The sequence below is a fragment of the Lonchura striata genome, chromosome 11 (assembly GCF_050655825.1).
Source record: "Lonchura striata isolate lonStrDom1 chromosome 11, ASM5065582v1, whole genome shotgun sequence".
Taxonomy (NCBI): domain Eukaryota; kingdom Metazoa; phylum Chordata; class Aves; order Passeriformes; family Estrildidae; genus Lonchura; species Lonchura striata.
This window is the reverse complement of record NC_140713.1, coordinates 4,162,253-4,175,731: the sequence shown is the minus strand read 5'-3', so window position 1 is coordinate 4,175,731 and position 13,479 is coordinate 4,162,253. Positions and strand designations below refer to the sequence as shown.

Sequence of the window (13,479 nt, the reverse complement as noted above, 5' to 3'; positions counted from 1 at the left end):
GCCCCGAAAGTGTTCAGAGCCAGGCTGGATGGGGCTTGGAGTTACTTGGTTTAGGGGGAGGTGTCCCTGCCCATGGCAGGGCCCTTGGGACTAGATGACCTTTAAGGTCCCTTCCATCCTTACCATACTGTGATTCTGTGGTTTCCTTCCCATGCACTTAGAGGAGCTCAGAAATCCATTCAGTGCAGGCACAAAGCTCATCAAGAGTTTGGCAATTACCAAACTACCTGGCCCAGTGGCACACAACTTTGTTGCCAAAATCCTCAACTTCTGGCACTCAGCACATTGTGTTCTACTTCCACAGGCTGAGCTGCAAGGTGACAATTCCCACACAGGGACAGAAGCAAGTGCTGGCCAAGGGTGCTCCTTCTACAAACACCCTGGGCTCAGCCACTCTGGTCTGGTGGTGCCTGGGCAGTGGGAGCGATCCAGGGTCAGGGAGCCCATTTCTAACTCAGCTCCTACCACCTGATGATGGAGCCATGGCAAATGGACCCATCCTGGAGGTCAGTGGCCTAGAGGGGCTCAGTGCTTGTTCACTAAAGCTGTTGTGCTCTGCAGCTCTTTGGCCTTTGAGGGAATGCTGGCAAAGCCATGGCAGGAAAACCTCTCCCTGCACTGCCTGGGTTGTTCTGGGATCACTAACCCAGACACAGGATTCTGAGCCCTGGCCTTGCACAGGAGACTCCCTGGAAGCTGCAGGGCCAGTGGGGATGTGCCAGCACTGCCCTGCTGATCAGGGACTCTTCCCAGCAGTTACAGGGGAGCCCAGTGGGCTCAGGCTTGCACCGTGGCTTCACTGTGGCTGAGAGCAGCAGGGGAAAGGAGCTGTACCTGAGATGTTGCAGTAAGCCATAATTTGGTACTCCAGTGCCTCTAAGGGTTTGAAGGTCACCTTGATTTCAGCCCAACTATATGGCTGAATTTCTCCCTCCTAGAACAGAAAAGGGACAGCAAAACATTTATCTTCAAACTTCACATTTCTTGTTTTCAACCACAGTCTTGTAAGCCTTTATTTAGAGCATCAGCGATGAGTGAACAACACAAGGAAGCACTCCAAACCCAGCTCAGCACACCGCTGGAAGCTCTCAGTGCTCAGCTGATCAGCTCCCACTCTCCACAATATTCCTACTGCTCTGACACAAGCTCTTGGTCACATCATGCTGCTGTCACCTACAGTGGGATGCAACTGCCACTGTGCACTGGTGGCTCTTGGCCTTAGATGGGCCATAGGAGGCCAACAGAGGCCATAGGAGTAACCAAGAAGAGAACATGATCCCCTTCCTTGGAAATAAAAATATTAGTTTAACCCGTTTTGAAAGAATGCAGAGGTTGGGCTTATTCTGGGGTTTACTCCAAGATGAGAAGGGATTTTGCACTGTGCAGACACCAGGCATTCAGCATCTCTCACAATGCCAGTACTCAGAATCAGGGCTCGGGTTGGTGGGAGGACGTGGCAGTTTGCTTGCACAAACAGAAAAGGAAAAGGTTTTCTGTCCCTGTGTGCAAGAGAACTCAAAAGGCCCATTTCAACGTTCCACCCTCGTGTCCATGCTCTCAGATGACACTGGAAGGGACACTCAGAAATAGTGCACAACATGGGGATGGGGATTGGCATTTCTATAATTAACCTTGGGCTGAATTTGGCCTCCAGCAAACCATTGCAAGCTTGAGGTCAGTATGTGAACTGGCAGAACTCCAACAGTCTCTGCTGAGCCCCACACACCACGTGTCGGGGGAGCCCCTGCCTACAAGAACTGCTCCCCGTGGACACTGCAAGGACAGCACAGAGCGCCCTTGAGCTCGAGCCCTGGCAGCAGAGCTCGGCTCTGTCAGGCTCCCAGCCCTGCCTTGAGCCTGCAGGGCAGAAATGCTTCCAGCAGGGAGCTCTGCAGCCGCACCAGAAACTTGATGTCCTCCTTCTCAGCACACCCAGCCAGCTGAGGATCTGCTGAGGGGCCAGGGATAGGGTGGGTGGGAGAAAGAAGAGGAAAACGGGGAGGAGGAAGACGAGCAAAATGAGGTTCTCAGCTATCACTTACCAATGGCTCAATGCAAAAAATGGCACTGGAGAACAGCATGGGGTCTTCTTGTATCTTTGCCATCTCCTCTTGGACCACATTCCTCAGGAGGGAAGTATGATCTTTACAAGAGCCCTTCTCCGTTTTTCTCTCCTCCGTGAAGTTTTCCAGGCACACCGCTTTTCGGCACCTGAGCAAGTACTGCCTGCAGCCACAGGGAGAGAAAAGGCCAGCAGATCATTTAATAAGCCACGTATTTGCAGAGGGAAGTGTGAGTGCAGGAGGGAAAGCACTTGGGGAGGAGCAGCAGCAGCTCCCCAGCAAGGGCTGACCCCAAGCCATGGGGGTCCCACATGGATCAGAGGAGAACTTGCTGTTCACTGGCACAGCAGGTAGTTTTATTCCACACTTGCGAGCTCAGGAGAGGTTTCCAAAGCCAGTATCCCTCAAGAGAACCTCCTGGCTCAAAGCCTCTGCCACAGCTGAGGGAGAATCCAGCAGCCACCTCAGTTAGCTTTTCCTACCACTGAGCTGCCAGGGGGAGGCAGATAAAAATCATGGAGCAGGACTTCCCTCGGAAGGGGAGGTGAAGCTGGGCTGCAGCTACATGTTACCAGCATTAGTCTTCCTTTCTGCCATTTTGGACCTGCCCTATTCCCTACTCTGCTTTCACAAGAGCATCCCAGAGCACTTCCAAAGGAAATGGATGAATTCAGGCACCTCATCCCTTCAGTGACAGTCAAGGTTTTAGATGCAATATGCATGAAAACAGAGGCTCTGAAAGGGGAAGGGACTTTGTTGTGCAGGAGGAAACAGCAAACTCCTGGAGAGGCCTTTTCATGATCCAGAGCTGTTTGGGTCCCATCCCAGTGCATGCTAGTAGAATGTCCTGAGAGGGAAAGGGTCCTGCACTATCTCCTCTCATAAAAAGTCCTCTCTGCTCTGAGATCTCAAAAGCTTCTCTGACAGCAGGACAGTGGCCCTGGAGCTAAAACCATCCCTAAGACCAGAAGTAAGGAAGAACAAGATGTCCTGGTGGCACTCTAGGACACAAACTGGCATGAAAACACATGTAATTGGAACACACCCCACAGAACCAAAGCCAAGTTGAAGTTTACTCTGGGTAAACATAGTTGCTTCTGAGGGGAGAGTGGCTCACCTGGGGTCCAGGCTGAGGCAGGCAAGTGGGAAAACAATGAAAACAACATCCCAGGGAAGTAGCCAGGAAAGGATTTTCTTTTAACACGCAGAGCTTGTATGGAAATCAGGCACTAAGGAGATAGAGAAGGAGGAAAGGAGATCGAGAACAGAGGAAAACCAAGAAGCCCAGGGCACCAAAGGACCCTCTCGCCAGCCATTCAAGCAGGCGAGGGTCAATCTCCTGGTCCATTGCAGGCAACGTAAAATAGCTCCGGGGAGTGCGAGCAACCTGGCCCGCAGCAACCAGGGGCTTGCCACGGCAGTTTTGGCACAGCAGTTTTGGCACAGCGTTTTTTCAGCTTTGGCGTGGCTGAGCAGAAAGAGTGCAGCCACCCACCCTCCTTGTGTAGTGGGTTGTGTCTTTTAGCTGGTTTTGAGGTGCTTGCCTTTTTTTTCCCCTTTTTTCATTCTTCTTTCTGCCTTTTTTTTTTTTCCTCCAGAAACGGCTTACAAACCATGAGAAGTCATTGCTGCTGCTGCCAGCAGGAATGTACTAACTCAAACTGAACCCCCCAAGAAGGACGCAGCTGTCCAGGCCCCTGGCTGCAGGGAGGGTCTGAGCCTGGTACTGATATCAGAGAACAGTGTGAAAGACACCTGTGTGTGGTGTCAGCAGGAGAATGATCTGCTCTGTCCAGTGTCAGAACTTAAGGAAGAAGTGGAAAGGCTGAGGAGCATCAGGGAGAGCGAAACAGAAATAAGCTGGTGGAGTTACACCTGTCCAGTCCTCAGAGAAGCTCAGCAGAAGTCCTGCCCTTCTTGTGATCAGGCAAGAGGAGACCTAAGAGAAAGTGGGGAATGGAAACGGGTCTCTACTGGGGAGGTAAAAAAATTCTGTCCTGATGCCCATCACCTACCCAGGTGCCCTGAGAGAATAGGTATGAGGCCCTGGCTCTAGAGTGTCTGGCAGATGACACTAAAGAAAAAATTCTGTCTGGAGAGTCTCCCAGTTGCATTTGTCTGTCAGACACATCACGGCCTCAAGTATTAAGAAGAAGGGTAGTGGTAGTAGGTGACTCCCTTCTAAGGGGAGCTGAGGGCCCTGCAGATCGACTGGATCCATTCCACAGGGCAGTGTGCTGCCTCCCTGGGGTCCAGGTACTGGATATCACCAGGAGATTCTCTAATGACTAGATGAACTCCATCTGTTCACCATACAGTGACCGTGAAAGAATAGAGTTCTCAATATTCAGCGAAATAAGGACAGGCATCAACAAAACTTCCACTCTGGACTTCTGGAGGGCAGATTCAGCCTGTTCAAGAGATGGATTTGGAGAGTACCTTGGCAAACAGCCCTTAAAAACAAAGGGGTCCAGGAAGGATGGATGTACTTCAAGAAAGAAGTCTTGAAGGCACAGGAACAAACTGTCCCTGTGTGCTGAAAGATGAGCTGATGGGGAAGACAACCAGCCTGGATGGGCATGGAGCTTCTAAGGGAACAAAAGAGGGCGCATCACCTTTGGAAAGAGGGGCTGGCAACTCAGGAAATGTTTAAGGATGTTGCTATGTCATGTAGGAAGAAGATTAGAGAGGCAAAAGCCCAATTAGAACCTGAGGAAATCCAGTCATTGCAATCAACCTTTCCTTCCCAAAATGCCATCCTTGGCTGGAGTATAAACGGAACTGGAATGCTCAGTGCTGAGCTCCTGAAGCCCAGGGACACACACCCTAGGGCCAGGGATGGTTTACTTGGCCTAAACCATTCAAAAGCACCAACACCCCCCCTCTGAGGCCACACGTCAGTTTCAGTCTTGGGCCATGTCTCTCACTGAAAGGTATCTTTCAAACCAACCTCCTCTTCTCTTCATTCTCGTATTCCTCAGTAGGCAAAGTCTTCCACTGGAAGTGGGCTGTGATGTTACTCCTGTTTTCAATGAACACGGTTGTGTGGTTTGACATGCCAATGAAAGTCTTGCCAACGTCCACGGAATTTGTGCTCAATCCAATCTTGAGATCTACAGCTTGTCCATGGAGGTTTGTGTGGATACTTTCTTCACCTGGAACAAAGCAAAGGAGTCTTTGCTCAGCTCCCTGGCTGACAGAAACACAAGGAACAGAGCAAACCACAGGTTGCAGAAGGAGGTGTCACAGTTTTTAGCTGAATGAGCAGTTCTGTGGATCAGTACGTTTAGCACATCCTGACAGCTCTGGGTGTACAGAGTGAGGATGTCCTGGGCACCTCCTTAAACTCTTTATTTCTCAGTGTGTTTGTAGAGATTTCGCCCCTAGGTGACAGTATGTACAGTGAGATTGGTCCGTGTGCTCCTCCAGTGACCCACTCAGATCACCAGGATTTCTGCACCAAAGTCCTTCAGGTGATGCTGAGGAGCCCTGTTCAGTCCTGGCCTGCCCAGGGTCTCCCCTGAGCATCCCATGAGACTCATGTCTCTCCTGATCCCTTGGATCCCTTGTTGCTGACCAGCAAATACACCTGGGGACATGCGGGCAGCAAAAGGAGGCCCAGAGGAACAAATGAAGTGACAGCCCACAGCAGGAGGGGACACAGGTGAGGAAACACAAGCAGCCCAGCTCTGTAATATGACAAACCACTACAAAATGAACACCATGAAAATCATCATCATCTCCCTGTCCAAACCCACAGCCACATCAGTCTTGAAATATTTTCTATTGTTCTGATCTCAAAAACCAAGCTGGAGCATTGCAAATTAAATAAAAAAGGGACAAGGGAAAGATTAGTAAGTACAGAGCAGCTTCTGTATGATCACTGAATGGGATTCCTCAGTCTAGAAATCAAATGGGAGATAGATGTGAGAGGTTTGCAACAGCATGAATGGCCTAGGAAATGGAGATGAGGAAAAATCTGTCTTGATTTGTCACCAGTCAGGAACTTGAGGGCCTGAAAATGTTATTAGACAAAAACTACATATATGTGTAGAGGGTGACAAGAAAAAGGGTCTGTGACACGCCAGTGGAGAAGCACCATATGGGACAGAGCTGTGCACGCCACACATTGTATGGGAGAGAGTCTGATGGAAACCTCACACCTCACCTTGCCCAGGAATAAAATAAAACTTCACCCAGGCACAACCACATGACAGTGGAGAATTAGGGATCCTCCTTCTTCCACTCAGCAACTCCCAACATCCCCTGTTAGAGGGGATCCACTTTGTCAACTCCCTAAACACCAGGAGTTCTCAGTTTTCTCTGGGGTAAAGCTGAACAGGGGAGGGACCTCTAGAGGCAATGGAGGGGGATAGGACAACAGGGAGTGATGGTGCAGAACTGTCCCATGCCCCGTGCAGGGCCCAGCACTCACTCACCCGTGTTGCAGCACACTACCAGGGACCCGGAATGGTCACCAGTCTTCAGCGGGTGAAATCTCACTGTCACCTGCATGCTGTCACCAGCGCCCAGAATTCCTGTGGTTGGAACCACGGAGAAAGGACTGCAACACAGAGAGAGGGATCAGGACTGGGGGCACACCTGGGGATGAGATTCCTTCTGCAGTGCAGCTCACTTGGGCAAGCAGGGAGAAAAGCAACCACAGTCAGCAGAAAACAGACAGAAAAGACTGAATCAGAAACAGCCACTGACCCACCTCTAAGAAGATCCAGCCCTCACAAGATCCTGTGGGATAAAATTACTTCACGTCCCCCATACTCAGCCCTCTGCAATGAGACTCAAGGGTCCGACTGCCAGCAATCCCATCATGGTTTGTGAAAAGCACAGAGAGGGTTCAGAACTATCTGCATGCACAACTTGACACCGACTGCCTCAGGAATTTCTCTTTACCTGCTGCCTATAAACCTCATCTCAAGAGATGCAAATGTTAGGGCACTACCTGTCCTGTGAGATTACAGCCTAGGAATCAGACAGGGAGAGGGAGCTTTTCCTTGAAGACCAAGGAATAATTACTGCTGAATTTGCAGTGTGGCTCTTTGGTTTATTTTACCTTGAAAATGTGCTGATTTAGCCTACAAAGGGCACATTTTATCAGCATTTCGATGAAAGCTGTGCTAAGAAATGGAGCAATCAAAGCTCTGAAAGAGTGCAAATGCAGATTAGAGCAACACAGTGACATGGAAACCCAAAAGGAGGATGCCATTTGCAGACTGAAGGATCCAATCCCAGCTAAATGAATCACCATTAGCAGCAGCACATCAAGGAAGTGGAACAGGAAGTTTTGGTGTATTTACCAGCAATGCAGTCTGGCACTCTGGGTTGTCATGCATGCTGGTAACTGCTTGCTTGGCCCAGCAAAGAAACTCTGTGCTATGTGTTGGTGCACTTTGGATTTAACAGGAGCAATTAGGATTGGTCACCAGGTAAACAGCTCTTGCCTGACAAACACAGGACTCCATGCTTTGATGCTCAGGGACAGCTCAGGGGAAATGTGCTTCTGCCCAGCAGCTGCTGGGCTTTGTGCTCTTCTACAGCCCCACTGATAAAACAAAAGTTCCTGGCCTTGGGGCTTTGCTGGTGGCCAATCTGTCACTTAAAATCTGGGGAGTTGGGTGATGAATGCATCACACACAAAAACAAAGAGAACATCTGGCAAACTGAACTTCATGTCAGTAGTGACAGCTGATGAACTTTGCTTCAGGTTCTGCTCATTAAGGATCTATTGCTGCAATGATGGGCCTGACCTATTCCCATTACCACTAGTGAGAACATCACTACTGGCTGATGAGGAAGCCTTGGGCCAGCAATGTTTATGTGCTGCATGTGAGACTTTGGAGGGAAGGGAGGAAAGGCCCCACCGTCCCCAAAGCCAGATCAGTGTACGTGCTCCTGCATCTGCCCCAGGGGTGATGCCAGGACTGCTGCAGGTCTCTGCTGGGGCTTGGGGCGATCAGTGCCTGGTGTGGGCAAGGCACGGGATTTTTTCCTATTCTTTTGCCAGGAATTTCACCAGAACAGAGAAGCTGCCAGTTAAGGGAATCCCTGGCCACACTTCAGCACTACATTCCATTCCATTCCATTCCATTCCATGCCATTCCCTTCCCACTGCTGCCACATGTTACATGCTCATGATCTCAGATGGCAGGATGGGAATAACACTCTGAGGGGTGACTTCAGGGGTTGCCTGAGAAAGGAGGTGTCTTCTTATTTTCAAATTATCAGGAGAAGAGTATCCAGCCAAGTTCAGGATTCAGTTTCAGGACTGAAAAACTGAGTGCAAATCAGCCTCTGCATCTCCAACATCCCACCCTGGGCTGTACCCAGCAGACTCCTCTGTTACTGCTGTAGCAGTCATCTCTCACACAGACCTGGCTCCCCAAGACCCAAGGACACAAGCTCTACAGCTAAACTTAACTTCTCTGAATTTCAGCCAACATCATTAAGCTGTTCCCCGAGCCCACAGATAGAAGAGCTGTGAAAAAGACATCCCTGACACTGTAATAACCAAATGAAAACCACTGCCAAGAGATGGGGCTGGTAGGCTCAATTTTGGCCTTTTATCTGTAAATTGTGAGCTTTCCCTTAAGACAGTTCTCATCCTGTTAGATCTGCCCTTTCAATGAATCACTGCTGTACCCAAAAGGCAGAAAAAGATAAGCTTTGGAGGGGGTTTTAACAGGTTGCTTTCTTCTGCCTTTTAACTAGGTCCATTTGTATCTTTGTTTCCTTGTACGGCATCTAAAGACAGGTCCAGATCTCCCAATGGCACCTTGCAATCCCCAGACACTGCTCTTGCTTTGAGCAGTGTGTCTGCTCAGATGATTTCCAGAGGTCCCCTCCAGCAAGTTATTCTATACTTTTAACTTCTAAATCAGCTCAACTGCTTTTCACATATTCCCCAAATATGTCTTATTTCCTATACACCTGTGCATGTAGCTATGAGCATGCGGTATATTGATAGGCATTAGAGGAGCTCGACCTTCATGGAAGTTCCCAATGAAGAATGCATGATCTTCTGGCAAACATTTAACACAAAACAAAAAAGAAAAAACAGCAGAAACAGAGGAACTTCAGAATATTTAAAAATAAATCTCAGTGAAAGGGGGCCCAACCATAGTCAGAGATTTAAATCATCTGTTTGAAATTTTAAACTGGCTTTCAAAGGTTTATCATGGAACAGAAGAGGTGACTGATGTCCTCAGCTGACAAGGGCAATCAGATCAGCTTTAAGTAACAGGAATGCACCAGATGCCTGCAGCACAGCTCAAGCTGGGCATCTGATGCAGGGACCACTGGAAAGCCACGTGCCTGTGGCCTCCCAGAGAACGGGTCTATTTGGCTGACAGTGGTGAGTAAGCATTTCAGAAGCTGCTTGCGCTCAGGTGGGTGCAAGCCAGCTACTAACATGTTCCAGCACCCTGGAGGAAATCTGGGACAGAGAAAGCTCAAAGGCTGCATCCTGCTAAGAACACTGAAAGCAAGAGCAGATGCCATTCATCCTGCCCATTTCCAGCCAGGCTGCAGGGCAGCAGCTGCGATGCTCTGGTTCCTTTTGTTGCTCTTTCCCAGCCCTGTTATCACCCAAAGGTGTTTTGGACTGCCTCACCTCTGGGTGCTCAGCTGGTAACGAGCTGCCTGGTTGCTGACATTGCAAACCAGCAGAGTCTTCTGGCTGCTGTACTTGACCGGACACAACGGGAAGTCCAGCTGGTCGGGGAAGTCCAAGACAGCTCGGGCACCAACTGCCCGAATTGGCACAACTATCCTTTCCCTTGCACTGCTGCAGACAAGCTCGTGGAAATAATCCTGCAGGAAAAGAAACTAGCTCAGCACAGGATATTTAGTGCCATCCCCATGGCAGAAGAAAAACCATTTCCTGTAACTCATCAATGGCATCCATTTACCTATCCCACCCTAAAACGAACACTAAGTCCTACTAATACGTCACATTTTAAAGGCACCAGTGCACTTTGCAAAACCTATCTCTGTGGCATTAAGCTCTTGTGTCACTTGGATCATACAGAGGACTACCCTAGGCCACCATAATTTTTACTCTAAATTTTAATAATGTTAAATAATTCCTAAGTCCCTTCTAAGGAACATGGAGCTAGGGAACACAGGACATTCCTCTTTATGTTTCTATATTCCCGCTGTCTGAGAACAGGACAAAGCGTTAAACTGACTCTAAGCAGCAAAAGGAAGATGAGAAAACAGCTGCACCCAAAGAGCTCCTGCACCTCTGACCTGGTGTAGAAACATTAGTTGGCTCGAACTCCCTTCTAACTTTGCCTCTCCAACCAAGTCAGGAGAAGAACAGTGCTAAGGGGTTGAAGGATGCTGTTGGAAAGAGCCTCTCTTTGTTTCCCTGCAAGGCTTCCTCCCTTCCATGCCATGTCCTAAACCCTTCTGTATGAACAAGCCTCCGGATCACAGCACTGAGATCAGACTTGCCAGGGCCCCAGCACTGGTGTTCAAACGTCCTCATAAAAGCAGGTTTGGCAGGGAATGGGTGCCAGTTGACAGAGCCACCACAGTGACAGGCATGAAGACAGAGCCACAGCAGCGTCACTGCCACAGGCTCTGGGCTCACGGGTCTGCCTGCAGGTTGTACCTGCCCTACACGAGCTCTTTCAGGCAGGTGTCCAAGTCCCCTGCAGCTCACCAACCTCCTGCTGGCTAAGGGCACCTAGAGCCCAGTGTGGCTGTGCCAGGCCGGGCTCACAGGCCCAGCACATCCTCTGCCCTGGCCCTGCAGCTGTATCATGGTCAGCTGTGCTCTGGGACAGCACAGCTGCAAGGCTGGAGAACAGAGGGTGTGAAAAAGCATCATCTTTGCTCCAGCCCCGGGTGAGGCAGAGAAGCTGCTGCCAGTCAGGAAGGAGGAAAACTCTCTGACCTCTTAATTCCTCTAGTATTTTCCATAATAATTAAGCTCCTTTCACTGTACCTAGAAATGACTGAACATCTGTCAACACCCCTTTGTCATTTTCATACTGTTCCCTGTGCACCTTCCCTTGGGAATGCTCAGGAATGTGCAGGGAGGGGAAGCAGAGCCTCTCAGGCCTGGATGCAGTGCCTGACAGCACATGCCAAGGTGTGACTGGCAGCAAGCTGCCTGCCCATGGCCTGGAGCCAAGCTCACAGCATGGAATGGGATGTACCCAGGGGGCAGGGAACAATGGCTTGCTTTGGAGATAATTCTGTTTTGGCTCCTCCAGTCTCACCTTGTTCTCGTCAGGGGTGAAGCGGATGTGCACATGGGCAGGCACACCCGGCGTCACAACACGGTACACATTGTTGGAGCACATGAGCTGGAAATAAGGTGAGCTCTCCATGTAGATCTTCACCAGCTGAGGAAACTGCAGGAAAGATATGAAATGATCATTTTGCCACTTGTGGAAACAGGACGAGACAAGACCTGTCCGTGTCCTTGTGACATCCCTCCTTGACTCCTTTTCCAAAGCACTTTCAGCTGTGGAGGTACAGGCACATAATTCACAGGGGTGAACTTGAATCCTTTCTGTCTGGGTCCAGCATTTTGGCCAGGGGCAGTAGGGCAGTGCCTGGTGGGAAGGAAGGGCCAAGCAGGTCAGCACTAGGATGGAGACACAGCACCTGAACCAAGTCATCTGCATATTCAACAAGATCAAAAAACCTGCTGGCTTCTGCCACCACACAGCCATGCAGTCATGTTCCAGAGGGGGAAGGTGCTGCCTGAAAGTAAAACAGCACATTATCCTGTGGGAAGGAAGAAAATCTAGCAGATCAGGTTTGGGTAGGGCAGTTCTGGGGATACAGACAGGCAGACAGACCAGCAAGAGAGGAGACCAAACACTGTGCCCTTACTGAGAATAAAAGCAAAGGAAGGAACACAGCAAGACGATTCCTAAACCAAGGAGATGACAAAGAGAATTTAAATGGGCAGTAAAGCAGCAAGGAAGAATCAAAAAATTATGACAGCAATCAACTTGCCAAAAGTGACAGAAACACAGACAGGCTGTGCCTATCGACTATGGGCTTCAAAGGCATTTTATGCCTGGAGAAAGATGACCAGCAGTGACTGACAGTGTGGTTCCAGCATTTAAAGCCAATCTTGGCTCTCCAGGGGTTCTTGCTGCCTGTGCAGGCAAGCTGGGCTGTTGGGCATTCCTGCCTGCAGCCAGCAAGCCAGGTTCTGCCCTCTGGGATAGACAGACACAACATACATGCATTTTCTAGCACACAGATATCAACCCCTGAGCACCAAAATGCTCTCCAAAAGTCTGAACCAGATGCTTTTGATTCCCTCCTGTCTCTCCCTACCAGGCCACTCTTGGTACAAGCCTTATTTGAGAAAGTGTTTCCCTGACTGGAATTCAAATGGTCTCAGTTGTCTTCTTTACAGTGGAACATAACTGCTGACATTTTTCAACTTTTTCTCTCTCAACTCTCTTGGCAAACTACAAAACAATCACAATTTCTTCAAGTGAACAGAAAACCTCCAGGAGCACATGGCTTTGGATGTGCTGTGGTTCTCCAAAGGAACAGCAGAGCGCCATGTTGCTTTTGGAAAACCTGAGCAGAGCTGGATGAAGTTTAGCAGGAGCCTGAAATGGCACCTAAAGGCCTCCTGCTGCTTCTGCTACATCAGTCTGATTCCAGGGCTGTTTCAGAATACATTTCCTGCAGTGCCAAAGCCATTAATGATAAGTGATTCTCGCGTAAAGTGGAGAAGGCACAGCCCCTGAGCTTTGACTGTGAGCTGCACAAAGGGAGACAAACAGGCTGAGAAAGGCAGGGATTCCTACAAATTTTAGGAGCCAAGATTACCCAAGGAGACACAGGATGTGGTACAGACTCAAGGCAAAGCATGAGAGCAGGTAAGAACTGCACAGTACTCAACATTCCCATCAATCCAGAGCTTTCAAGAGAAGGAAACTCCTTTGGAATAAATACCATCAATACATGGCCAAAATCAGGGGACAATTCCCTGTACAGGAAATGTCTCGGCTCCATCTTGCAGAACAAAGGTGCTGAAGTATTTTCTTCTGCATCTCCTGCAGTAGATAACTTGCTTTGCTGTACACTAGGGGAATTACACCACCCTCCTCTTCCAGCACAATGTTAAACCTTCACACCCCAGCACTCACCTTGCTGTTATTAATGAGAGACACCACCATTTCAGAGGCCTCATGGGTAACGAAGTTCTGAAATACCATCTCTGGTGGGGAAACCTGAAACAAGCTCTGTTTCAGGGGAGCTGATGGCAGCTGGAGAGGAAAGAGAGAACACAGAGAGGTTCAGCTGCTGGGAGGAAGGTTCACAATGGAGAATCTTACACTGACCCCCAGTGAAGTACAGGCTCTGAGTAAACACATCTGCCCAGCCCACACTGGGCAAACAGTAGCTCACCTAC

At 49.5% G+C, this 13,479-nt stretch overlaps 1 protein-coding gene across 4 annotated transcripts in view; it reads right to left on the bottom strand.

The window, feature by feature from the left end:
• The window catches only part of LOC110483528 (axonemal central pair apparatus protein HYDIN-like), a 27,187-nt gene extending 13,708 nt beyond the window's left edge, over nt 1–13,479 (bottom strand). The window contains exons 1-7 of one of the 4 annotated variants that reach the window (XM_031505830.3): nt 13,214–13,468; nt 11,309–11,443; nt 9,691–9,890; nt 6,503–6,627; nt 5,014–5,218; nt 2,043–2,226; nt 835–934 (exon numbers count right to left, since the gene is read on the bottom strand). In XM_031505830.3, the coding sequence (XP_031361690.3) occupies nt 835–934; nt 2,043–2,226; nt 5,014–5,218; nt 6,503–6,627; nt 9,691–9,890; nt 11,309–11,443; nt 13,214–13,282 (1,018 nt within the window). In that variant the 5' untranslated portion in view covers nt 13,283–13,468. Of the gene's footprint in view, nt 1–834; nt 935–2,042; nt 2,227–5,013; nt 5,219–6,502; nt 6,628–9,690; nt 9,891–11,308; nt 12,314–13,213 lie in introns of those variants that run through there. The other 3 variants (XM_085589399.1, XM_085589397.1, XM_085589398.1) reach the window with 3 other exon arrangements.